Source organism: Haemaphysalis longicornis, unplaced genomic scaffold (genome assembly GCF_048455015.1).
Source record: "Haemaphysalis longicornis isolate Haplotype H1 unplaced genomic scaffold, Haemaphysalis longicornis Haplotype H1 scaffold_25, whole genome shotgun sequence".
Taxonomy (NCBI): Eukaryota; Metazoa; Arthropoda; class Arachnida; order Ixodida; family Ixodidae; genus Haemaphysalis; species Haemaphysalis longicornis.
In genome coordinates, this window is record NW_027526314.1 from 6,002,303 (window position 1) to 6,028,066 (window position 25,764).

At 46.1% G+C, this 25,764-nt stretch overlaps 1 protein-coding gene across 1 annotated transcript in view; it reads left to right on the forward strand.

Moving 5' to 3' along the window:
- Positions 1-24,086, forward strand: part of LOC144172695 (chitin deacetylase 7-like) — a 38,597-nt gene extending 14,511 nt beyond the window's left edge. Inside the window, exons 2-4 of the mRNA XM_077701326.1 lie at positions 6,210-6,422; positions 16,523-16,765; positions 23,514-24,086. Of these exons, the coding sequence (XP_077557452.1) occupies positions 6,210-6,422; positions 16,523-16,765; positions 23,514-24,045 (988 nt within the window). The 3' untranslated portion in view covers positions 24,046-24,086. The remainder of the gene's footprint in view (positions 1-6,209; positions 6,423-16,522; positions 16,766-23,513) is intronic.
- The last annotated feature ends 1,678 nt before the right edge of the window (positions 24,087-25,764 follow it).

Sequence of the window (25,764 nt, forward strand, 5' to 3'; positions counted from 1 at the left end):
TCGACTTATATTTTCGCTTATTTTTCAATGAATCAAAAGAAACGTGACAAGCACACGTCATTCGGCCCTATTAAATATTTCGGAAAAAAAAGCCGAATAGCACTGGCAATGACGACTGCAACCTTGATATGTATCTTTACCGAGTCCCTCGTCCCGTATATCTCTGTTCTGCTATATATATATATATATATATATATATATATACAGGAAGCAATACCGCCAGTCTACAACGCCACAGAATTCATAGGGGAATGGTTACACTGTTTTTTACCGTTAGTGAAGTTACATTATTTTTCTTTTTTATTAATTACGTGAGAAAGAAACAAATAAAAACACGCCCCAGGGTGGCGCCCGAACCCACGCCTTTCGATTAGATCTCGAATGCCTTACCAATTCGGTTATCTGGGCGACTGTGTTCTCTTTCACTTTCTGGGTATTTATATTTACTACAACTGTATGACGCTTGAGGGTGGTAGCCAGCGCCACTCAGACTGCACGGGGAGAAGGGGACCTTCTTTTCAACCCCCGGGGCGTGACGCGAACGTCTACAGCCTGTCATAAGCGGGTAGCTGGCGGGAAACCCTGTTATGCTACCTTGGCATCAAGGCTGCCAGAAACGAGGCCCTCGCTAAGCTTTCGCGCGATAATAGGGATTGCAAATGAGGGTCTCGTTAGAAAATACAGGAAGAAGTGCCGGCAGTCTACAACGCCAAAGAAACCATAGTGGAATGGTTAGACTGTTTATTACCGTTAATGAAGTTACATTATTTTCTTTTTTATAAATTACGTGACAAAGAAAGAAAGAAAAACACGTGCCCAGAGTGGGAACTGAACCCACGCCTTTCGATTTGATCTCGAATGCCTTACCAATTCGGCTATCTGGGCAACTGTCTTCTCCTTCACTTTCTGGGGTATTTATATTTTATACAACTGTATCTGACGCTTGAGGGTGGTAGCCAGCGCCACTCATGCTGCATGGGTAGAAGGGGACCTTCTTTTCAACCCCCGGGGTGTGACGCGACCGTGTTTTTCTTTCTTTCTCACGTAATAAATAAAAAAATAATGTAACGTCACTAACGGTAAAAAATAGTCTAACCATTCCCCTATGCCTTCGTTGGCGTTGTAGTCTGCCGGCATTTTTTTCTGTATTTCCTAACGAGCCCGTCATTTCCAAAACCCAATTATCGCGCAAAAAGAGCGAGGGCCTCGATTCTGGCAGCCTTGATTCCAAGGTAGCATAAGAGGGTTTCCCGCCAGTTACCCGCTTATGACAGGCTGTAGACGTTCGCGTCACGCCCCGGGGGTTGAAAAGAAGGTCCCCTTCTCCCCGTGCAGTCTGAGGGGCGCTGGCTAGCACCCTCAAGCGTCAGATACAGTTGTACTAAATATAAATACCCCAGAAAGTGAAGGAGAAGACAGTCGCCCAGATAGCCGAATTGGTAAGGCATTCGAGATCAAATCGAAAGGCGTGGGTTCAGTTCCCACTCTGGGCGCGTGTTTTTCTTTCTTTCTTTCTCGCGTAATTTATAAAAAAAGAAAATAATGTAACTGTAGACGTTCGCGTCACGCCCGGGGGTTGAAAAGAAGGTCCCCTTCTCCCCGTGCAGTCTGAGTGGCGCTGGCTACCACCCTCAAGCGTCAGATACAGTTGTATAAAATATAAATACCCCAGAAAGTGAAGGAGAAGACAGTCGGCCAGATAGCCGAATTGGTAAGGCATTCGAGATCAAATCGAAAGGCGTGGGTTCAGTTCCCACTCTGGGCGCGTGTTTTTCTTTCTTTCTTTCTCACGTAATTTATAAAAAAGAAAATAATGTAACTTCATTAACGGTAATAAACAGTCTAACCATTCCACTATGGTTTCTTTGGCGTTGTAGACTTCCGGCACTTCTTCCTGTATTTTCTAACGAGACCCTCGTTTGCAATCCCTATTATCGCGCGAAAGCTTAGCGAGGGCCTCGTTTCTGGCACCCTTGATGCCAAGGTAGCATAAGAGGGTTTCCCGCCAGCTACCCGCTTATGACAGGCTGTAGATGTTCGCGTCACGCCCGGGGGTTGAAAAGAAGGTCCCCTTCTCCCCGTGCAGTCTGAGTGGCGCTGGCTACCACCCTCAAGCGTCAGATACAGTTGTAGTAAATATAAATACCCCAGAAAGTTAAGGAGAACACAGTCGCCGAGATAGCCGAAGTGGTAAGGCATTCGAGATCTAATCGAAAGGCGTGGGTTCGGTCCCTACTCTGGCCTCGTGTTTTTCTTTCTTTCTTTCTGACGAAGTTATTAAAAAAAGGAAAATAATGTAACTTCACTAACGGTAAAAAACAGTCTAACCATTCCTCTGTGCCTTCTTTGGCGTTGTAGACTGCCGGCTTTTCTTCCTGTATTTCCTAACGAGCCCCTCATTACCAATCCCTATTACCGCGCGCAAGTTCAGCGAGGGCCTCGGTTCTGGCAGCCTTGATGCCAAGGTAGCATAACAGGGTTTCCCGCCAGCTACCCGCTTATGTCAGGCTGTAGACGTTCGTGTCACGCCCCGGGGGTTGAAAAGAAGGTCCCCTTCTCCCCGTGCAGTCTGATTGGCGCTGGCTACCACCCTCAAGCGTCAGATACAGTTGTAGTAAATATAAATACCGCAGAAAGTGAAGCAGAACACAGTCAGCTTCACAGACACCGTCAGAAGGAGAACATAGTTAGCTTCTTCCTCCAGCGCATTAGATCCAGGTTATAAAGCGTAAATTAAACAAGGAACCTGTTTTCACCTTCAATGGCAACTGCACCATAAAATTTATTGGGAAAATCAAGACATTCAGATAAGAAAAAGCTAATGGGATATCCTGAAATCCATAGAATTGTGCTTCCGCATGCTAAGACATTTTAGGGAAACCAATCTTGAATGAATGTACGCGTCTGTTTGTACCAGTTATTGTACTTTTTGGGCCTCTAGTTCCATGTCCTCACGCGTCTTACTGCAAGCATCTTAAAACAAATTATACAATGCTTTTACTGTAGCAAATCTTAAACATGACACGGGTGTTCAGTTATTTCGAATCATTACTATTCCATAGTAATGTAGTAAAGTGTTCTCGAGCCTCCGAACCTAAACACCCAAAGCGTCCTGAATATCTAATTACACAGGACCCTAGGGGAATATCTTGGTCCCTTGGAGTATCCTTGAATAGCTCTCTAATACAGTGGTCTTGTTCATGGTGTTATGCGCTCCCCTTGTATATCCTCCTCCCGGTATGTTCAACTTATATACGGGAACCTGGTTGCCGCTGTGTCGCCACTCACTGTCACCGAGATCGTTCAAGGCGAACCGTACTAGGCCCAGTATACCCGAATGGACGCAAAACCCATAGTTGCCCCCGCCTCCCCCTCCACATTACCCCGAGCAGCACAAGACGCTGCTGTCCAGCTACCACTTTTGCGATCAGCTCCTGCTGGTTGAGCGAGAGGTAGCAGCCACTGTAAAAAGGCTACAGTCCTACAATAGTCTCCTCAATAAAGACGCTTTACGCTTTCGCTCTATCTCAGACAGTAAAATATTTTCAAAGACGGTATTTCACCTTAAACCGATGGCTTTCAGTTGTATTTCGCTGAAATTTAAAGCAAAAAGCATTTGAAACGCGGGAATTTTCCCGCCCATTTCTCGACGGGCTCAGAAACGAGACTACAAAACAATTGTGGGGGTTTAAAGTAACGCTGAAGTGAATTTGTCAAGCTCCCGTTTTTGCTTGCACTGCGTAGACTGGCTCAAATTAGCACACTTTTCACCGTTTATCCGGTTAAGAAATCGGTAATTATTTTACAAAGCGCGAAAGAAGAAAAACTACCATGCGCGGTTTGCGGCGGCCGCACCAACTAAGCAGTGACGTTGGGGGGAGGGGGCACCGTGATTGGACGATGCCCAAGGTTAGCAATCAAACAAGTTTCGGTTTCGGTTTCGGTTCTGTAAAACAAAATGTTTGACATCCGATGGCGTCGTTGGATGGGCATTCTCAATATCCCAGTAATCGTAGTACCGCGCTTCTGCCATGTTGTCGGCTGTAAAATGCATAAGATAAGCCTCCCAGGACGGCTTGGAATCGTAGCATTCACTATCTGAGGCCTACGCAGTGCATGAACGCCCTCCGCGTCCCCGCAGACACTCAAATGCATGCGCTTTTCCCCTATACTTGGAGCTTGCCTCATTCATGCCTGTATCGTCAAAAGTGTGTTCACACCAGGCCAAGGGTCTGTTGATTCTGGCCTGTGCCCGCTGCCCGCAAGCAGTCGGTGCTTATGGCAACAGCACGCCAACGAGAACTCGCTAGCGCGCCAGTGCCAGCCTGTGCGAGTTCTGTGGACTAGTTCGTGGAGCTGTGAACGTTGCGGCCCAAAAAAAGGTGAACTCAATATAGAAAACATCGGCGGAAAATAAAAAAGTTAACTAACAAAAAAAAGCACGTACCCGCGGGGATTCGAACTTGTGACTGGCAAAACACTCGGGATAACGTACCCAGCGCTCAAGACCACCCGGCCACGGGCGGGGAAACTGTCGATGATGGAAATATAAGGTATATAATGTATAACCAGTTTACACTTTTATTTAGTTTTAGTATTTCAAGCAGCTTAGGTGACTATTTGTTGTATTGCGCTCGTGCAGTAAGCGTCCCCCGAGTTTCCACAATAGCTCACGTCTAGCTATTGCATTTCTTAGGCGGAAAAGCGTTCGCAGATGCCTAGTCGTGCTGCTGACCGCTGTGCTTGTTCGCCCAGCGCAAAAAAGTTCTTCCCGCACCTTAGTTTTACGCTATACGGTAAAAAGTATCAGTTGATTTTATTTCCGTAGTACCTATATTGACTTCGCTGACTCTTCTTCCCCTTCAAGAGGCCTTAAATTTTCCTACTGGCGTACCAGTCAGCGCAGCGTCGCCTGTGCGCTTGTGCAGCACTTGTGTGAAGCGACCTTGACTTGGAGCTAGATACAGTGTACAAACTAACGAAGTAAAGAAAGGCACATTCTTCCATTCACAAACGTGTTGTGGCTTAGTTTCAACTGATCGAGCGCATTGCCATGACCCGTTGGGATGACTGACTCGGTCGCGGAAGGTCGGCGAGCCGTGCAGTAGCGCAGCCAATTGCGAGCTCCTCTCCTGCTGACGTCACACAAAAACACCACAGAAAATGGGCGAGAGTGCAGAGAGGAGGACAGCATGTACGAATTGATTTTTCTACTAAATAAATACGCGTAAACGCGCTCAGAGTGTTCGAAACAGGGCCTAGGGACTCAGGACTACAATTTGCGCTCGTAATCCCGCATTGTTTACAGATCACTTCAGTGTCCCTTTAATGCGTGACATTCAAATCCATAGTGCATAGGGGCGCACAGGCCTCAAAAACATCTGTGGAGCTTGAATGGCGTATTCGAAGCCGTGCATAACTATTGTCACGAGATAACGACGACGTGTTAGACGGTACAAGCAGAGCTACTGACGACGAAGAAGATGTGTCCGGCGCGCAACCTGGGGGGTTCTGTCTCATGGCCGACATCGTGTAAATAGTGTAAAAACATCGGTTCACCGTCACCCATGGTCGCCTCATCATTGTCGTGCCCCCTCGTAATAATATTTTCCTGATACACTGAAATCTCAAATTCTGAAAGTCAACCCTACCCCACCGAGGGTGGATTACACTTCTCTGTTGCATTTTGATGCGGGTAATAAATACATTTGGTCAGTACCGTCAGTTCAGGGCTGTAATAACGCTGTTAAACTTCTCAGCGCGGGGAAGGAGAAGCACTGGTTATGTGTGACTTTGAAATAAGGTGGAAGTATAAGCTCTAACAGACCATTCTCGCCACCCTGGGCTTTCATTACATACAGTCCGCCGGGACTACCTTCTTTCACCCAAGACAATGTTGCATGATACATAATTAGGATGTAGCTCGGTTAAAGTTTTATCATGCGTCACTTCGGAGTTATATTATTTGTATCCACGGCATGTAAGTGCGCGAGAAATCCCAAATTACGCGAGGGTGGTCTTAATTTCCCCATGTCCGACAATTTATGTCACAAAGGCACTTCTTCGGCTGCACTAGATTCACTGCATCTTTGACGAGCATTATTTGTTCCCAAAAAATTGCACACATATTTTTCGTGCAAGTATAAGCTACATTGAACTCTACGCCTGAACTTAACGCCAAGCTTTGTTCGTGGCGTTGCACGAACCAGGCACGTGTACAACCTGACCTACTGGAGAACACTGGACAGCACTGGGTGGGAGGCTGAGTTCGTGGCTGAGCGCAGAATCCTCCGGAACTACGCTCTGATTCCCGAAGAGGACATGGTCGGTGCAAGAGCACCTTTCCTAGAAGTCGGAAGCGGGGGCAGCCACGTGATGATGCACAACAACGGATTCCTATACGATTCTTCGGTACCAGTCAAGTGAGTGCTAAGAAAATAGCTGCTATAACTCATGTACAGGCGGTCCCAGAATAAACCGGACCGAGCGAGCGGTGCGCGAAAACTATCGGTGCGACACCTTCCGGCCCAGCGCCTGCTGTCGAGATAGCGGAGGGCGCATGCGTGTCCCTCCCTACAGTTTGTGCATGTCGGTTTTCTTTATTGCGGCTGCAGCACTTCATTCCTCTCGAATGCGACGCGCGGCGGCGCCTTGACAGGCGCGCCTACCGAGCGGCGTGATGCTTGGCAGCTGGCGGCAGCGTGCGCCATGCGCTGATGCTGGGTAACTGTGCGTTCATCTGAGAATGTTTGTTCGGCGCTCTTTTTATCATTTTATTCACTGGAACGCAAACTGGCCTTGAAGAAAGACTACGATAAAGATTCCCACGTGACTGAACCAGTGGTAGTCGTTATGCGACGAACACACAGTTGATAGCAAGAACTGAAAACAGCGATGGTTTATTCGCTTCGAAACAAAAAAAAAAAAACATCGGTGATTTTCTGAGTGGTTCCCTTGATTAATTGTGTGTGAAGTTTCCGTCGTTTTGGATAACTTCACGAATGCGTCGGGGGAGCGACTCAAAGAGATTTTATGATTTCATGACGGGAGCGCAGGCGTCCCCATTCCTCTTCCACTGCCTGCCACAGCTCGTACGCCGTGCGACCGCAGTCATTTCGTTTAGCGAGATTCATCTTCATAATCCCCCACACATTTTCTATCGGGTCTGCCCCGCACGGAGGCCACCGCAGCTGTCCTCAAGAAGTGAGCTCACGACTCGTGCTGTGTGGACAGGGCTTCGGTCCTGTTGCAGGATGAAGCACCCGTCCATGAACGGGCCCTCCAGGACGTAGGGGAGCAAACTTGTAATAATAATGTCACAGTACTGGGAAGCATTGAATGACCCAGAAATTCTGATGAGGGGTCCCAGGCCGTCCGCACTCATTGCGCCCCATACGCTGACGGAGCACCGCCCACTGGAAAGGACGCTTTGGATGTAGCTTGGCTGGTATCTGAAAAATGAATAAAGCGAATTCGTATTCTAAATACACAAATACATTCAAGAAGGATATCTCCGAGGAAAGATATCCCCGAAGATATTCGGAGGGTATAAATATATGAAAGGGAACTCGCCGTGTTTGATAGTTTATATCGATTGAAATTACAGGCACACTTTTTAGCGGGATGCTGAACCTCCACTGGCATGTAGGCGAACAGTATCCTGTACAAAACTGGTTGTATCCTGTATAAAACTGTGCTTCAATATCATCCACTTTCTATTGCGGGAATTAAAAAATGCCCCGTTAGCTGATGCGGGTCACCTGAAGTGTTTCGTAAAAAAACAGCGACAAGAAACGCTTCACAAACGGTACTTATAAAACTACGACTAAAATTTTTCAATTGAACCCAGCTGAACAAAATTTACAGGGACATTGTATATCGGTTGCCCCGAAATATAGGTATTAACAGGCAGTTATGAATTGCTAGCCTTAACAATTACGCTTAGCGTTGCATTCGGGACCCCCCAAGGAATGCTCAGTAATTGTCACATTAAACCGTGCTCCCAAGTTGACCGTGCTCCCAATTTGACCTCAATTTGACCTGGTTTATGTATCGTCTAGAATGCACATGACCAGCTACGTTTCACAGTTCTGTTTCGTACCTGCAGCTCATCGGACGCCAAACACGCCGCTGTTGATCCCAGCGAGTGGAGAAAGTCGATTCGTCTGTGAATATGACTTCCTTCCACTCGTCCGTTGTCCACTGCTCCACCGCCCGGGCGAACTCCAGCCTTTCCAGCCTCTGGCGGTCCGTCAGGTGCGGTTTCTGCGCTGCCACGCAACTCCCGAGTCCCGCCTCCTTCAATCGCTTTCGAATGGTCTCGCAAGAGACATTCAATGAGAGCTCCTGTCGAATTTCTTTTGCAGACAGGAAGGGATTTGCCACAGCGGCTGCGACAATCAGTAATTCCTGCTCCTCACTAGTGACTTTAGGCCGCCCGCTGCGCTCTGCGTCAGTGAGTCTGCCCTGATCATCGCGGGCTTGAATAATGCGGTTTACAGAAGTCATAGACCTCCCGGTGAGGCGGCAAATTTCCCGCTGAGTAGTCCCTTCGATGAAGAGTCGCACGATGTGCCTCCGTTGCTCGATGGGGACGCGGGGCGGCATTCTTTTCGAATCTGGCCATGCAGGACGAGTTACTTGCTTTATGCGCTTCATAGCTATCACTGTCCAATGGGTGACACGGAAGGAAACGCCTCATTGCTTTTCGATAGCAATTCACTTACAACGCACAATTGTGTATTTCACTCTATTCTTCCGAAGCGAATAAACCATCGCTGTTTTCAGTTCTTGCTATCAACTGTGTGTTCGTCGCATAACGACCAGCACTAGTTCAGTCACGTGGGAATCTTTATCGTAGCCTTTCTTCAACGCCAGTTTGCGTTCCAGTGAATAAAATGATAAAAAGAGCGCCGAACAAACATTCTCAGATGAACGCACAGTTACCCAGCATCAGCGCATGGCGCACGCTGCCGCCAGCTGCCAAGCATCACGCCGCTCGGTAGGCGCGCCTGTCAAGGCGCCGCCGCGCGTCGCATTCGAGAGGAATGAAGTGCTGCAGCCGCAATAAAGAAAACCGACATGCACAAACTGTAGGGAGGGACACGCATGCGCCCTCCGCTATCTCGACAGCAGGCGCTGGGCCGGAAGGTGTCGCACCGATAGTTTTCGCGCACCGCTCGCTCGGTCCGGTTTATTCTGGGACCGCCTGTACAGTAGAAAAGGCAGAAAAAAATGTCCACCCGACAGCACAAACTTCATTATTAACGGTCTTTGAAAGACAGCTCATTGGCTCCAATTCACGCTGTGGAGGTGGTTGGAAAGCAAAGCTTTAAACGACACCCGAAGCAATTTCCCATGCGACGTCATTTGAATTCGCACACGTGGCTCTACAAAGAGTGAAACCAGAGATTCTGCCAGCCGTTACCTGGAATTCGGTGGGGCGGCATCCCGAACGCAGCAGCAGCGTCGGCCACGGCTGGGCTATAGCGGTGGACGCCACCGCTGTGATCCCAGCCGTGAGTCGGGAGAGAGAAAATAGAGAGGAGCGTCATTCGAAGGGTGAGACAGCGGAACCTAGCCGTCCTGATGTGCTAGTTAGGGGATACTCCACCACGCTACACAAGCGCACACACCGGAACAATTCGGCATGTGAGCTTAGTGATTCCCATTCATACAGATTTAAACTATAGTAAGTTTGAGAATTGCGAGAAAGCTGAGGGAACTTTTATAATTCCTATTTATCAGAACCTGTTGCTACTTTCACCTTTTGTAATACCTCTTAAAACACAACTGAATTGGTAATCACCAATTTAGAAAACGGAGTCCCATTCCTGGCAACCAGTGTGCAAAACGTAGCCTTTCTCTATTGGCCAGATTTCTGTATGGGGTTTGTACGTTTTTTTCCGCGCTGCAAACCAATCCTTAAAGGGGTTCTGCAGCACTTACCATCGACTGCTAGGAATGTATTTTGGGGTAAAGTATTTTGTCCCAGCAATCCCCTCCCGCAAGCATTATGAAAATCCGTTCGCTATCACCGAAACTACCCGCGATGAGAAATCGCGCATAATCGTCCCCTCTCAATGCGACCGTGGACAACGCGACGAAAGCTGAGCGCTCTCTCCCGGAGACGGGGGTGGCTCGCGGCGTTGTCTTCCGCGACCTGCTTATATCACAGGCTGGGGATTTTGCTCCTTTTCTCCGCAACGTGGAAGGGTCTATTTCCCGTGTGACCCCTCAAAAAAGTAGGCATGGGTGCCTGCTCGCAAGTACGCGCTCCTGCTGGTAGGGCGTATTTGAAGCAATAAGCGTTTTGTTGTCGAGTGGTCTGGTTGAATGGGAAGTATTGAGCTCATCACTCGAACTCTGCGCACACTCAAAACACAAAAGAAACGGCAAAACTGTGCCTACAGGCTATGGCATAGAAGCAGTTCGTACACAGCGCTGACGACGGCGGATCGTCCCAGGAAATGCGAGACATTATCGGCGAAGTTGACCAGTGACAGCCGATCGGACAGCCATGGCCTCAATGACGTCGTTTAGGCCACGTCAGGGGTGCATGATAAAGAGAACTGAAGAGAGCGCGGTAGGTTTTCCTCCGTGTTTCACAGCAATTTGCGCGCTCACCGCTTCACGAACGCGTGTAATATTTGTCTCAGGTATTTCTGGTAGTGTAAGCTAAGTGTCGCGCAATTTTACTTGCACTGCTCAAAGAGTGTTGCAGGGTCCCTTAACGTATGCTTGCCGTCGGATGTGGGTTACCCTGGAGGCGCTGTCGAACAAGTTAATCAAGCCGTGCGAAGGCACCGCAAAATGAACGCGAAGTTGCACCAAAACAGGCCCAAAACAACCACCACTGAAGCAGAAGACAAAGTCGTAACGCCGACGCTGCCGCTGGTGAGCAGGCACTCCCGCGCGGGGAACGCTGGGTAAGTTCGCGGCGCCATCTCTACTGTGCTCAGTGAGTAAAACCCTCCGCCCCCCTTCCCTCCCCCGGCCGCCGCCTCCGACGCGTAAAGAGTTTATTGTCGCGCCCGCCACGAAATAACCGTTGGCTGGTAGAGCTGTAAAGCTCTGCTTTAAAAAGCCGAGTCATAATACTTTCGGATTATTACAGATGTTAGGGATAAACTGCTATGGATAGAGTCCAGGTCGTAGTTTACTGCCGGTGCGTATATTTAATAAAACTAATAAAAATTCACTGGCACACTTAAAGGGACCATGAAGACAAAATAGAACTTAATTTATTTAAAAATAACTAGCCTTTGGTAATTCCCTCAGCTCCATTGAAGCCACCATAGGGGTATTTTTGGCCGAAAGGAACGCAATAAATATGGAAAAATTTCGCGCGTTCGTTTTTCGCACTGCCTTGATAGTAGTTCGCGTCGCATCTGACAGATGGCGCCACCAGTCCATGGCGCGCGCGCCGCACGTGGGACCTTGTTCTCGGCGGTTGTACTCGGTCTTTGCAAGGGGTAGCGTCAACAGCCCCCTCGCGAGGGGCACGATCAAATGCAGAGCATTTCCGGGGGCGCACGACGTTAAGTAGTTTGCGTTACGTTAATGTTGTTGCACTTGTGGCAACTGCTGACGAGAGAGCGCTCGTCAGCAGTAATTTGAATGAGTCAAGGATATAAGGCGTGTCCGTAGCCTTCCATTCTGTGTCGGCTTTGTGGCGCAGTGGGTAGAGCGTTGCGTACATTGCGTCCCGCCCGCAGGGTCGAGGGATCGAAACCTGGCGTCGGGTTGTAATTTTTTTTTATGTAGTAGGGGTAACGACGGTGCGGACTACGGACGCCAACGCGGGTGACATCGTGAGTTACTGAAATGCTCTGCATTTAAAATCTTTAAATTTCGTGCTACAGTGACGGAATAGCTGCAGGAGTGACGTAATGTGGGCCGGCACTAAAACTTCGTTATCACTGTGTTAGCTTCACGTTGCCATTAAAAAGATGTGCTGAAACATAAGTAGAGGCCTACTACAATAGCCTGGGCCCCGTAATGTTTCATGGCAGCCGATTACGTCGGCAGCCGCCAATCACACAAAGAAGATTCTGTGTAGTCACAGAAAAATCGCGGGAAGGCGGCCGCTTTTGTGATGGAGGCCAAAAGCGAAAACTCCCGTGAAAACGTTTGAGATTTCCGCGCACGTTCAACATCCCCACGCTGACAAAATCAATCCGGAGCCCTCCACTAGGGCGCGCCTCATCGCCAGTGTAGCGTCGGCGCGTTAAACTCCACAATCAATCAATGTCTAAGGAACCAGCCCTGTATTTTGTCTTGATTGCCCATTTAAGCCTGCTTTCGAGGCTGGAATAGGAGAGCATTGTGTCTTTGTTTGGGATTGCTATAGAAGGCTTGCGTACTGCTGCATTCTGTTTGCACACCTGAGTTCGGAGGCGACTCCTGTAGACTAGCACTAATTTCCTGCCGTTTTGCGTTCGCCGCGTCATTGTACGCCTACTGAGTTGAGGCCGTATTGGCGTGCTTGTGTAACAGCACGCGCCTACTCGACGGTGAAAATGGCCGTAGAGCCGGCGAAAAACGCCTTCCACCAGGGGACACGGCGCGCGTCGTCAAGACCAATGCCGCCTGTACACCACATGGCAGGCCAAGAGCGGTATGGAGCAACGATGGGCGTGTGTTCGTGGCGCGACGAAGGGCTCGAGCTAGGTATTAGGGACGAATAAATTTGAAGCACACCAGACAATTGCCCCTTGAGTACCGCTATGTATAGAATACATTTTTAAATCTTGCTGGCTTTAGGCGCTAAAGCTACGCCTGAGCTATGATCTATCAACGCTCAGACCTCAGCTCGTTGTGTTGTAGTACGTGCGGAATTTTAATCGGGACGTATAAATGGCTACAGTCTGCGAGGTGTTTTCACGAGAGATGAGACAGGCGTGTCCGGCCTACATCTTTGATTTTGATGAATGTTTATATTAGCTCCGTGTGCACAGGAGAAATCATGAGTAGAGGTATTTTCTGGAAAACCTTTTTCCCTTTCTAAAAAAAATTCCCAAAGCCGGATCGGGTCACTGGCGCGTTGACCGGCTAGCGAGAAATTCGAAACTTTGACCGCTGTAACACAAAAGCTACTACAGCTATCGTCCTAGTTCTTTTTATGTAAAGACTTTGAATACTCTCAAATCATTGAACGTATTCGTGTTGGTCTTGAAGAGTGAATTTCCTTAATAAAAATTCCCAAATTTGAAAACATCTTGAAAATTGGCCAAATGTGGGGCCTTTCCTCTCAAAATTTACACAGGCATGGTTGTTGAAAGTTTTTAGTGTTTTTGTTCTGTCCTTCTTCAATCCTCGTGCCAATTTTAGCCTATGTGGTCAAGACAGTTCAATATGAAAAACGCACAGTACTGCAGCTAAGTAATGATATTTGGTATACTTGGAAAGCCAATTAAAAGAAAAGCCATGTTCGATTCTTTTCAAATATGTATTCAAAAATAAAAAAAAAGACATGTTTCACTTTTCTTGTTGTTTTGCAGCTACAAGTCGCTAAATATAGACCTGTTAGATTGCGGTAACATACTGAGGTTGTTTGTTAGAAGCCTATTACCGCAATGTAGGGCGAGTAATGGCCGCTACAAAAAAAATTAATAAATAAACATTACGGTGAGCATGCTTTGTTGAAATTAAGCGTGAACTCCTAACCAAGAGAAAAGGGGAAATTGGGTCTTGGTGTTTTCGTAAATTCGTCATTTTCTCGCTCACCCGTTCACATATCCAGGTGCTTTTTGCTGATATGCGTCGCTCTTACGAATATCTAATAAGCATTTTTGTGGTTTTCCTCTAACAAAGATTATTGTACTGATTCTTCATTCCGAAAAAAAAAAATGGGTGTTCTGAAAGATTATCAAGTTTGAAAGATTATCAATTGGGTTTCGCTAATAAATGTCACTAATACAAAAACACAAAACCAGTTTTATGAATTTCGCCCTGCGGCGCAGGTAAAGGCGCGAAAAGATTTCTTTTATTGCAAGCCTGACGAGCCGAAAAGGCCGAAGAGGTGATATCAACGCCTATCTAAACTTCTCATTGAAATGGCTTCAAATTTCATGAGCACATTCTGATTATAGTGTAGGAGCTGAATATTGCTGAATATTCTAAAAAATTACACCCAGGAGAGAGTGAAGAGTGCCGAAATAATTTTTCATAAATATATGTTTTTTTTACCGCAAGCCAGTTCAGATATTGTACTGCCTTTTGTTGATGTAGGTAACATACAGGTATCTGAACGCTGTTTGAGAAGATTTTTTCATAGCACCTAGCTGAAAGGAAGAATGATGATTTTTAAAAATTGTGTTTTCCCAAATTGCTCAATAACTAAACAGACTTGGTATATCCAATTCGTTTTTACCACGCTACCCATAAGTTGTCCTATTTTGTCTAACACGTGTTTAAAAACGACAGCGGTATTTTTTACCTTATGCCTGTGTGGACGTGGAATTCAGTTGAATTTTCTCGTGTTCGCATAGCTGTCGCTATCTGCTGGGAGTTTTTGCAACCACGCCAATCCCTGTAGCAGCCCGCGTTATCATTAAACTTAGAGATGAGTACCTTTCATACCTTCTCAGATAACACTTCCGATGGGCATGCAGCCGTTTCAGCGCACCATTTTGGGACAATTTGTTTCTGGTGAGTTCCAATAAAACACAAGTTACAGCCTTTTCCCATTACCACGCGCATCCGGTAAGAGCCCATTTATTGACAGCACGCGAGAGTTCCCAGTTCTGTGCAGTGAAAGTTAGCGGTGAACTACCTAATTATGACAAGAAATTACTGAACAGGTGTTATGGACATTAGTGTCATTACTATAGTGGCGTACTCAGGCATCGCCGGGTACTACGGCTAGTCGGAACACAATCGTTTTCTCTGTAGGAGCGACTTCCAGAACCTAGTTAACCAATCCTCATGGCCGGCTTTTCCGTCGATAAAGCCGCCCTCCGGCGTAATCTTAGCGAAGTTTTGTCGGCTTTTCTTTTGTTTTGTTATTTAACTGATCCTCTTAGCTTGTTTCTTTCCTTACTTTTAATTTTATCATTTTTTGTATTTTTTTTTACTTTACAATCCAGCCTTCTCACCCAGGCGGGTTTACCTCCTTTCTCATTTTTCAACCAATGAGCATCGAGTTTGCAGAAGCGTTTTCTTAGGTCTTCACATTTTATGCTTCCGACATCTTGGACAGCTAGCTTAGGAACTTTTCAGGTAAAAATAACGTAACTGTATTCGAGCATCATGTTTTCGCGACAAAGTTTTCATATTTTTTGAAATATTCCCTTGGAATTTTGCACAATGTTTTCTTGTATAAGTTGGATGTGTTTTCAGGAGGGGCCTGGTGGTATCATAAGCAAACGAGCTTCCTGGTCCTTATCCTTGTGTAGATTACTCTCAGAAGAATTAAAATAAATTACACAAGCGCGATCCTCTGCATGCTTTAAATAGTGCTTTCGCAGGGGTTTCTTTTTTTCTGCCTATACTGAATGGTGCAATGACGTTTCTATTGTATAGCAAAGCTTAGAAATATAAGAAAGAGAAAACAGTACAATGGCGATAATTCTAACTCGAAGGGACCCCAGGTTTTTGTTTGGATTATCGGAAGTTTCAATTATCACAAGTTGTCATAAATATTACTTGGCTAAACACACCCACTAATGTTGCACTTAGATATTACTTATTTTTAATCATACAGCATTCGTACACAATATTGAAGTTCGATTAACACTATAGAAAATCGCGAATGGTTGATGTTGGCGGCACCGCCGGTGATCAAGTTCGAAGGATAAAATACGTTGCCGTGCAGCAGCGGCGGAGGCAGCTCAACACAACACAAAGCACAAACTCGAAACACAGGTGACGTGCTCTGGCGCGCGCGGAGTTGGCCTAGGGTAACGCGTGTCACTTTCCTACAAGCCCCGCCTGCCCCGCCTGCCGAATTGTTGTTTGCTTTCTTTCTTGCTCTATCCACACGGGGTTTCTGGCGCGCGTGATTTTGTTTTGACACGTGTACGCAGGTAATAAAGTTTATTTCTCGCTCTTAGGGATGTAAGTATGCACAAGTGCAGCTAGGAGTGGTAAATCAAGCAGATGGTTTCTTCCAAAGACAGGCAAGAAGTACAGGTTAACCAATTTTTACCAATGGAGCAGTTTAAATTAAGCGGCTTTGAAATACATTGGAAACATAGCGGTTCAACAAATATTTTGAAATTCATTTGAATTAAGGGAAAGTTTTAATTCTGCAAGTTTGAATTAGCGCGAGTTTACTGTGTGCCCGAACCGTACAAGTTTTTATGCTGTTCCTGTATTCCTTTGCCATTTGTCTTTGCAATCACGAGCCCACTTGATTGCATTTAAAGACCTGCAGTTTGTCGTCCTGAAGAAGCGCTTTTTATATCTGGACCGATTTTGGCTCTCATTTACGATCACTCTGAGGAAAGAACTTACATCTGTGCGAAAGACGTTTTAGTACTTATTTGTTTTTAATACTTCAATTGGTTTCGTTTTACAGTTTGAGCCAGAAACCAAGCAAGCTATCCGTCTACCCGTACACGTTGGACTATGGCTTCCAGACGGACTGCTACATCTGGCCATATCCCAAAGGCGTGTATGAAGGTCTGTGGACGGTGCCCCTCAACAACCTATACCGAACGGCCCTCGATGACTCCGGATCCCGCATACACAGCGAGTGCGCAATGGCCGACGCGTGCTACCCTCAACCGACAACAGCGTCGGATACGTTCAATTTTCTCAGGTGAGGACAACAGCAGCTCAACTGAGGACGACATGAGAGTGGCCAGTATATTAACAAAAAAAATGTTTATGGTTTAGGTCCAAATCGCAGAGTCTTCTTTCTCAATCTGTTGACAGCAAATAAACAGCGCGAGTTCTGTTGTAGGTGACAGACAAGCCAAGTGAAGGGCTGCTGTCTTTGCTTGAACTCTTACTTTGAACCTAGCGTGGTTGGAAATCATTCCTGGGAGTTTTATAGTGCATTGATGCAATAATATCCAGTTACACAACTGAAGGTTTATTATGTTGATCACGGACAGCCGCCAGCCCTTTTAAGAGACCAAAAACAAAACATAAAAAATATGAGGAATATTATGTAGTATTTTGTGAACTCCCCCGCATACGTCATTTGGCCGATAATGGGCATGTAACACTTTGGTGGGTTTCAGAATGCACAAAAAACATCAGATTTCGGGCACAGATTCTTTGCGGTCTTTGCGTTCTCAGTGCTTTCACTCAAATTATTTGGTTGTTGAATTTCTTGATTTATTGGTGCATGCGCCAGATGCACCGAATTGTGAATCGCTGTTTAATACACCATTCTCCTCGGTGTGTATGTACCACTTTCCTAGAACAATAGCCGCAACTGTCGGATATGTACAAAATTAGGCCTAAAGTTTCGCATTGAGGTCATAGGAGATAACCAGGCACCGACAGCTTCACGTAGAACGGCTACTTTTTCCGATTCGTACCGGTTGACGACGTTCAATTGGTGTTAGGCCTAACAACCTCTCTTTATTTTTAACGTTAGTGGAGCTTCAGGATGACCCTTACGACGTGTCAAGCAATGCCATACTGACTGCAGGTCCGGCTGCTGGTATTGGTTAACGACGTTCGACCTCAAGGCGTGCCGTTACGCCGTCGCCTTCCCGCATAGGTCGGCTGCCTCTGCTTTGCACCAACCTTTGCGCTGGCGAAATATAAACTTAAAAATGCGGGAGGCTTCACGAATTTCCCGCGAATTTCCTGCGCACTGGAAATTTCCTGCGAATTTCCTTCACGAATTTCCTGCGCACTGAAAACGACACTTAATTTGACGTGCTCCATGGCCGGCGCGATAAGAGTGCTTTTTATTTATTTTTTTATTTATTTATTTATTTTGAATACCCTAAAGGCCCGAAAAGGCATTACATAAGGGGGGATGCAATTCAAACAAGGCAACTCAACGCACATGAATACAAACTACTAACGGCAGTCAGACACCTATCTGTGTAAAAGGTTAAATTTACAAAAAATTTAGAGAAAGAGAGAGAGTAAGAGGGCAATTAACATCTGCAGTGCATGACACCACTGAACCAGGCACTCGCGGGGGTCAGTTTTAGAGAAATCTCACTGTTCAAAACAACACCACCAACAATAACACCACCAACAAAAACAAATGAAAGACATCGAAGGGCTGACAAAAGTGGAATTTGTACATCTGATAGATGTGAAAATATCCTACACATTTAAAAACGCACCCAACGCAGACTGGAAAGCAGGAGTGTTAGTGAGAGACACAATATTTTGAGGAAGAACGTTCCACTCCTGTATAGCCAACACCAGAGGGGAGTTTTGATGTTTTTTTGTCCTGGCAAATATGGGAGCAACTTTGCATGTATGGTCATTGCGGTGGGTCACATAATGGGCAAGAAGAATCTGAGTTCTTGAAAAACATGAATTGCAATAGTAGAGAGAATGAAAAAGAGACAAACGGAAAAATTTTCGGTGCGTGCTCAGATCCGGAAGGTGAAGTGACTGTTTTAATGCCGAAACGCTTTGATTGCAACCTTTGCGCTGCTGAGCACAAGGTCGCGGGTTCGATTCCCGGCCGCGGCGGCCGCTTTTCTGATGGAGGCGAAAAGCAAAAACGCCCGTGTGTATGAGATTTCGGCGCACGGTAAAGATCCCCAGGTGGTCAAAATTAATCCGGAGCCCTCCACTACGGCGCGCCTCATCGCCTGCGTTGCGTCGGCGCGTTAAACCCCAGAATCAATCAAATTGATTGCAACCTGATAAAGCACGATGAAATAAAGATACGAATTTAAGATATCAAAACTACGCACATGACAGAAAACATGGACTAGCATAACCTACTTTAATTCGTTAATGCCCAGTCTAAAATCACGGCAGGAATATCGCAAAAACATAACCAGAATTCCTGTCGTACAACAAAAAATTTGTTGTGACTACAGTAGTCCTGTTGTTACAAAAAGACAGCTGTTGTTACGCCACACAGTTCTGTCGTAACGACAAAGTAAATTTTCTCAACGACAAACATTCCTGTAGTCACAACAGAACTGCCAATTACGCTGCCAAAATACGTAAGTACGACACGCCAAAATACGACAAACTACAGAACTTTTTCTCGTCTTTTTCGGGAGGGTGCAGCTTCATCCGATGTCCAGCCTGACCATACATCTATTACAAATGCTGGCGCTCAAACACCTCACCTCTGGAACCAGCGTAGTCTGTGGTAGGGGGTGATTTTCCCTTGAAAAGAGTTTTCTGAAAGGGGCCATGCAGACAAAACACAAGTTTGGTTCATTCGAAAGATTGCCTCGTTAGAATCATACTGACACCACTGTTAACGTAAACTTCATTCAAATATGTTATATAATTAAGCAAGAAGGAAATGGCCACGCGATGCACTAGCCGATTTACCGCAACATAAATTATGCTGTCATATGCCCAGCTGTGCGGTTGGCTGAGGTCGGCAAAAGCAAACGCAAATTAGGCGGGGCTATAAGCTCGCCGAACGAGCTATTTGCGCTTAAATGTAATGCATATTCATTTTATAGCCGTAGGAATGTGGGGTAAACAATGAAAGTTACGAAACGACGCGTAAACATAGAAGTACGAATCCGCACTGCTGTTGGTACTGGACGCACTATGCTTGTTTTAGCTGCACAGCAGCCCGCCGCTTTGGAGTTGCCTTACACGCTACTGGCCCATTGGCGTAAGCGACATTCTTACGTGGCCCTGTTTGTCGAGCATTTCCGATGTTTCACGAAACGATTACTTTCTACCGTAACAAAAACAAGCCAGGTGCAAATACGGTCAAAAAAAAAAAAAGCAGCGGCGGACACCGGTCCGCGGCTGCGTAAGGTAGCGCCATCTGGGAGGACTCACGGTAACCAAAGCTGCAGAGCCTAATGAGGAACTGGGAGTTCGTTTGAATACCCGCCCTTGTGACTTCATAGTAAATGTCAGGAAAACACACGATTTGGCGGTAGAATCAAAATTTCAACCTGAATTGATTAATTTTTCAGTGAATACGGCGTTGTTTGTTGCCGTACAAGCGCTTGGGGCACTATAAACACGAAATCTTTCGGATAAAGCAAACTCGTATTTTGTCTGCATGGACCCTTTAAGAAAGGCTAACAATCCCCCGGTGTATTGGCGCCCTTGTCCACCAAAGAGCAGATACGCCATTTACCCTGTTAAGTGATCGCGTTTGTGCAGCACGCCCGTGCAAGAACACATGATGGCATGGGAGAATGAAGGCACGCTAAATATTGCTCACGGTGCACTAGTTCGCTAGGGTTCTAACTAGGTTGCACTAGTTGGAACCCAACGTAATAATGGCTCCTGTTTGCACCACAATCGGCGTATGGTATATCTCTAAACATAGCTCGTGTACCTATTAAGGTTTAGTTTGCATGAATAACGCACGGCTTCTTGTTTTCCTCTGTACGTTTCCTATGTATCACCCATCATTTTATACATAACCTACACACCATTTATTATCGTGTGACTTCATTTGGCGTCGCACGTTATATATTACGCATGCTTGTATTGACATTTCAAAGACCACGCATTTAGTACCTGTGAAAAGTTTTTTGTACCTGTTTATCTAAATGAAAGATACGTCATTTTTAATCAACTCTGTACTTTCTGATATAGTAGTAATAATATAGTAACAATGAAAATATATTAATTTTGTCCATATTATTATTATTATTATTATTATTATTGTTAATTGTTTCGTATATGTGAGGGGGGTGGCAAACTTTCTGGGCCCCGGGTGCAAGTTTGGCCAGCAACGCCTCTGCTCCTGCGGTAAGCGTAGGGCTCGCATGTGGAGTTCAAGTATGAGTGGACGGGTAGTGAGGGCTTCGCGTTCAAAAACACGTGCGTCGCAACCAACATCTGAGGCGTTGTCCTCAAGCCTACGTCCAGTGCGCACTGCTGTTACAATATTTTGTGTTTGCGCTGAAGGTGGAACTTACCTGCAGGGTGCGGCTTTCTACTGAGCTGCATACTAACTTAGGGCAACACGGCATTTAACAAAAGGCATTGCACGTCTTCGTGTTTATAAAAAAATTCGCCCCAACTTCTCGGCTGGCCCCTTAGTAAAAATATTATACTTTCTGAGGAGGCATAGGATGAGCACCCACTGTTATGGGTGTCATGCTGCGCATTCGAAGCTACCGGGGACGTGAGGCCGGGGTATACCCACGCAGGCAGCCCATTAAATTATCCAATTGTCGGAGGCGTCGTTATGCGGCTCTTTGCACTGCTTAAGCGTTAGCGTGAAATTGAGGCCAAAGTGGTACAGGGCCTCAATGTCGATGAGAAATAGAACGCAATGCGGATGAGAAACATCGAGTCCTCGTTGCGTTCTTTGCGCTGAAGGGAAAATGGGAACAGCAGCGAGATCGTTACACCTCATTACTTTGTGTGGGCGCACAAAAGGCGTCCGCCGTGTAAAAACACAGAAGAATTGAGTTTTCGGAGATTATGCAACAAGGAGAATACCCTGGGACGGGGTTTCAAGTTCGGCGGATTCGTGCTTGTCAAAGTGTAATAGCCCTAGAACGCGACACGGCTAAGAGAAACGACTGTATGGTTCGCTTCTGTTGATTAGTTTGATTCCGGTTGTTTTTGTCTGGGGCGCTCAGTGAATAATGAAGATAAACGATAGTGCCTCGGCTACTCCTACGTGCTTCCCATGTCTAAATATTTTTCTCTACACTGATCCAGAATTCCCACCTCATGTTAAAAAACATCAGCGCCGTAAAATTGGCTGACCGGCATGCCCCATTCTTCAGAGCGGTCCTCCTGAGTTCTAAAACGAATGATTTCCGTCGGACTGGTGTACTCTCGAAGATGTTGCCGTGACATCACGTCTAATAACGGTTATTACGACGGTTAACTAACGTGGAAAGCTGGGCCTGTTGGTCTATGATTAGTTTAATAACTGAACCAGCGAAGAACCCGTCACAGAGACAGGGAAACAGAAAACTCAAGGACAGCCACTGTTCGTTATTGGAAGCACTCCCTTAAATAGGTTTTTTTTTCGGCAAATAAGTGCAGGCGCAAATAGGAAGCAGCTTTTTCCGCTCAGGCTCAGTACCGAAGAAGGCCAAAGAGTACCACGAACTATCACATCGCTCACACCGAACTTCCTAACGCGATTCCTTCATCGCTCAAAAACATTCGTGGTTCTTTGACGCAAATTTCTCGTTTTATGTTTACCAAGAAATAATCCCGTAGCTTCACTCGTGCTGCGATGAACCTCCGCCCTTAATGAGAACAGGTTTGAAATCCTGATTAAACTGACGCACGTAAGTTCACCAAGTTGCTGCCTGCGTTATACTTGAGCCCCATGCGGTGTTCACTGATTCGGTCGTTATATTTCACTGCCCCTTGAAAGAAGGAGCACATAACATGCTACCCGATAAGAGCCACTCTTAAGAGATAGTAAAACAGTGTTCGAAAGGGCGTGATCACGCACTGCTAAATTCAAAACGCATTTCTGAGTATACTACGTGCATGGATACTTTGGGACCATCGGGTCATATGTTTGGGCGAATTTAACGAGCTGATAAATTGTTTTTCACTTCAATGAAAAATTAAAAGCCTTGGCGACGGCAGTAAAACCCAGGTCCGTGGTCGAACTAGCTACACAATCTCTTCTGAGCAGACAGAACAGAAATTTATGCAGAATGGCTGTTGATTCTTCTCGTTCCTTAAGTAAGTGAGTGATCGAGTGAGTGAGTGAGTGAGTGAGTGAGTGAGTGAGTGAGTGAGTGAGTGAGTGAGTGAGTGAGTGAGTGAGTGAGTGAGTGAGTGAGTGAGTGAGTGAGTGAGTGAGTGAGTGAGTGAGTGAGTGAGTGAGTGAGGGAGTGAGTGAGTGAGTGAGTGAGTGAGTGAGTGAGTGAGTGAGTGAGTGAGTGAGTGAGTGAGGGAGTGAGTGAGTGAGTGAGGAAGTGAGTGAGTGAGTAAGTGAGTGAGTGAGTGAGTGAGTAAAAGACAAAACACCAGTTCTAACATTTGCACTCCGTTCAAGGCTGGAAAAGTGCCAAGGTATACCTTACCGGAAGACTTCCGATATAAACCTTAGTCGAAGGCACTGAGCGTAGCCTAGTAGAAAATCGACCCGAAAGATTTTAGCAGTCAATTTTATGTCACCACAGTAATCTTAAATTGAACCTTAAGAGGTGAAAAAAGGCTCGAAATGTGTGGCGATCACCCTCGGAAAGTGCTCGTTTCTCTGAGCAAGCTACGATTTTCTGGGTTACGTTCGTTTCCCATGCATAGGTTGAAAAGGTCGTTTAGATTTCCGGTGAATTCGTGGGCACTAGTTAATGTGCGATTTTTTAGCGTGGGGAATGGGCGACCACGAACTACATGACTAGCTCATTAGAGCGACATTCCGCGTCTTATTCCGTTTCAAGAACATCACGAAGTGAGGTCGGAACTTTTGTTCTCTTTTATCTTTGCAGGTCAAACTTCGAACTACATTACAACCACAACAAGGCGCCCTTCCCGGTGTTCATTCACGAAACCTGGCTTCACCACGCCGACCGACAGCGAGGGTTCATGACCTTTATTGACTGGCTGCTTGCCAAGGATGACGTTTATCTCGTTGGCATCGCTGAGGTGGTGCACTTTATGCGCAACCCCAAGCCTCTGGGCACATACTCGCCGTCCAGGTGTTCTAAAGCCACAGAGTTTCACCGCTGTCCGACGATTTATTTGTGCCGCTTTCCAGACGCGCAAATAGAGGAGGCCCGATTACTCAGGGGCTGCAAACAGTGCCCGGAAGAGCATCCGTGGCTTCGAAAAGCTGTTGATAGGCAAGTGCAACGAAACCACGCTTTTGATCGCGTTTATCTCAAACACCGCCTCTACAGTGCAGGAAGCCTCTTGCTCTTTCCTTTCACTTTTGTTTGTTTTCTTTGCTATTTTCTCCGCCAACTTCTTAGGCAGCATAGCCGCAAAAATCTGTGCGCTTCTCGTGCGAAAGTCGCTTAGAAATAGCAACCCCCGATGTTTGCAAAAAGCCAGCGTTGTCAATTCGGGATGTGGTTGACCATCTGCCAATTTTCAATGTCTTCGGAAGAGCATGAAAAATGGCTCTACGAGCACCTGTTCTTTCCTCTTTAGGGCTTCGTATAGGGATTCTTTCCGATGTGTCACTGGAAACTACACGCGCCTCGTTCAAAGAGAAATCGTAAATGTACATTGCAATGTAATGGTACTTATGGCCTGCATGTGAAGTGCAACCAGCAACTGGTCGACTTGCCCAAGTGGCGTCTTCTAAAGAAGCGTTGCGCATTCGCATTGTCCCGAGTCGGAGGGACCGACGAAAATATTTTTCAGCAGTTGACTAACTCTAGTTGTCCTGAAGAGCCCACGAGCACATCAAAGCTATGAAGGGATTGGTAAGCAGTCTCCTTAGCTTACCAAAATAAAGGCTAGAACACAATCACTTTGTTATGAATTCTTCGAGCTGCTTTCCTGTATCCTTAAAGAGAAGAGTGCGTTTGAAAGTGCGGCTTCATCGCATCCCCTTCTCTGCCGATTTCCGGGGTTCTGCCGTGACAACTCAATGTTAAGCACACGAGGCTAAATTTCCCACATTGCTCGTCTGCGTATCCAGTACGACGTGTGCGTGAGCAAGCAAAGAGACGATATAAACAATGAATGCCATGATCCGCCAATTGCTTCTCTTTTGAGGGGCATTACAAGCCCTTGTTACCCAGTATATCATCGCAATGATGTAGTATATGACCTCCAATTCCTTTTGTGCTTATCTCATCACCTTTTCTAATAGTGATCTGATTATACAGCTTCATCATTTCGTTCCGGCACAAACAAAACGCTTTAAAATGGGCACAAATCTCTATCTACAAGTCAGAGACATTATGAGAACACAGTGAAAACCACGATGATCTCACATCAGTGGCTGTTACGGCGGCTGCGGGCGGGGAGTTATCCTTTTCCTTCGGGCCTCGATTGCGCACGAATAAGGCTTTAGAATTGAGTTTAATGTTAACTGGGTTGAACGTATACAAGAATAAAAAAAAAACTCAGACATTGGAAATATGACTGTCGTGTTCCTTTCTGCTGTAGAGGGTACAGGAGTCCACCAGGTAATAGCCAGTGTGCACGCTTTTCTCTGTTTGGGAGGACGCGGGTTTCATTTCTGACAAGCGGAGCAAGGTGCCAAAGACTCGAGGTGCCAAAGAGTCGGCCAAGGACTAGGGATGAGTGGCGGAAATTTGGGGAAGGGTGGACCCAGCTGCACTCGATATACGTGGCTGGAGAAGTTTAGGAGAGGCCTTCGTCCTGCAGTGGACACAACAAGGCTGATGCTGATAATGACAACGACGATAATAAAACAGATACGCGGGTAATTTGTTTTAACGCGATAGTTACTGGTCTGATTCTGGTATATTTTCATGCGTGCACCCCTCCGCCATCGGCTTTTTTCATCAAGCGTACACAGAAATACGAGATCGCTGCCAACCAGCAACTACGACTCAGGAAGCTAGTTACGGTGGTTCTCGATTGATTGATTGATTGATTGATTGATTGATTGATTGATTGATTGATTGATTGATTGATTGATTGATTGATTGATTGATTAATTGATTGATTGATTGATTGATTGATTGATTGATTGATTGATTGATTGATTGATTGATTGATTGATTGATTGATTGATTGATTGATTGATTGATTGATTGA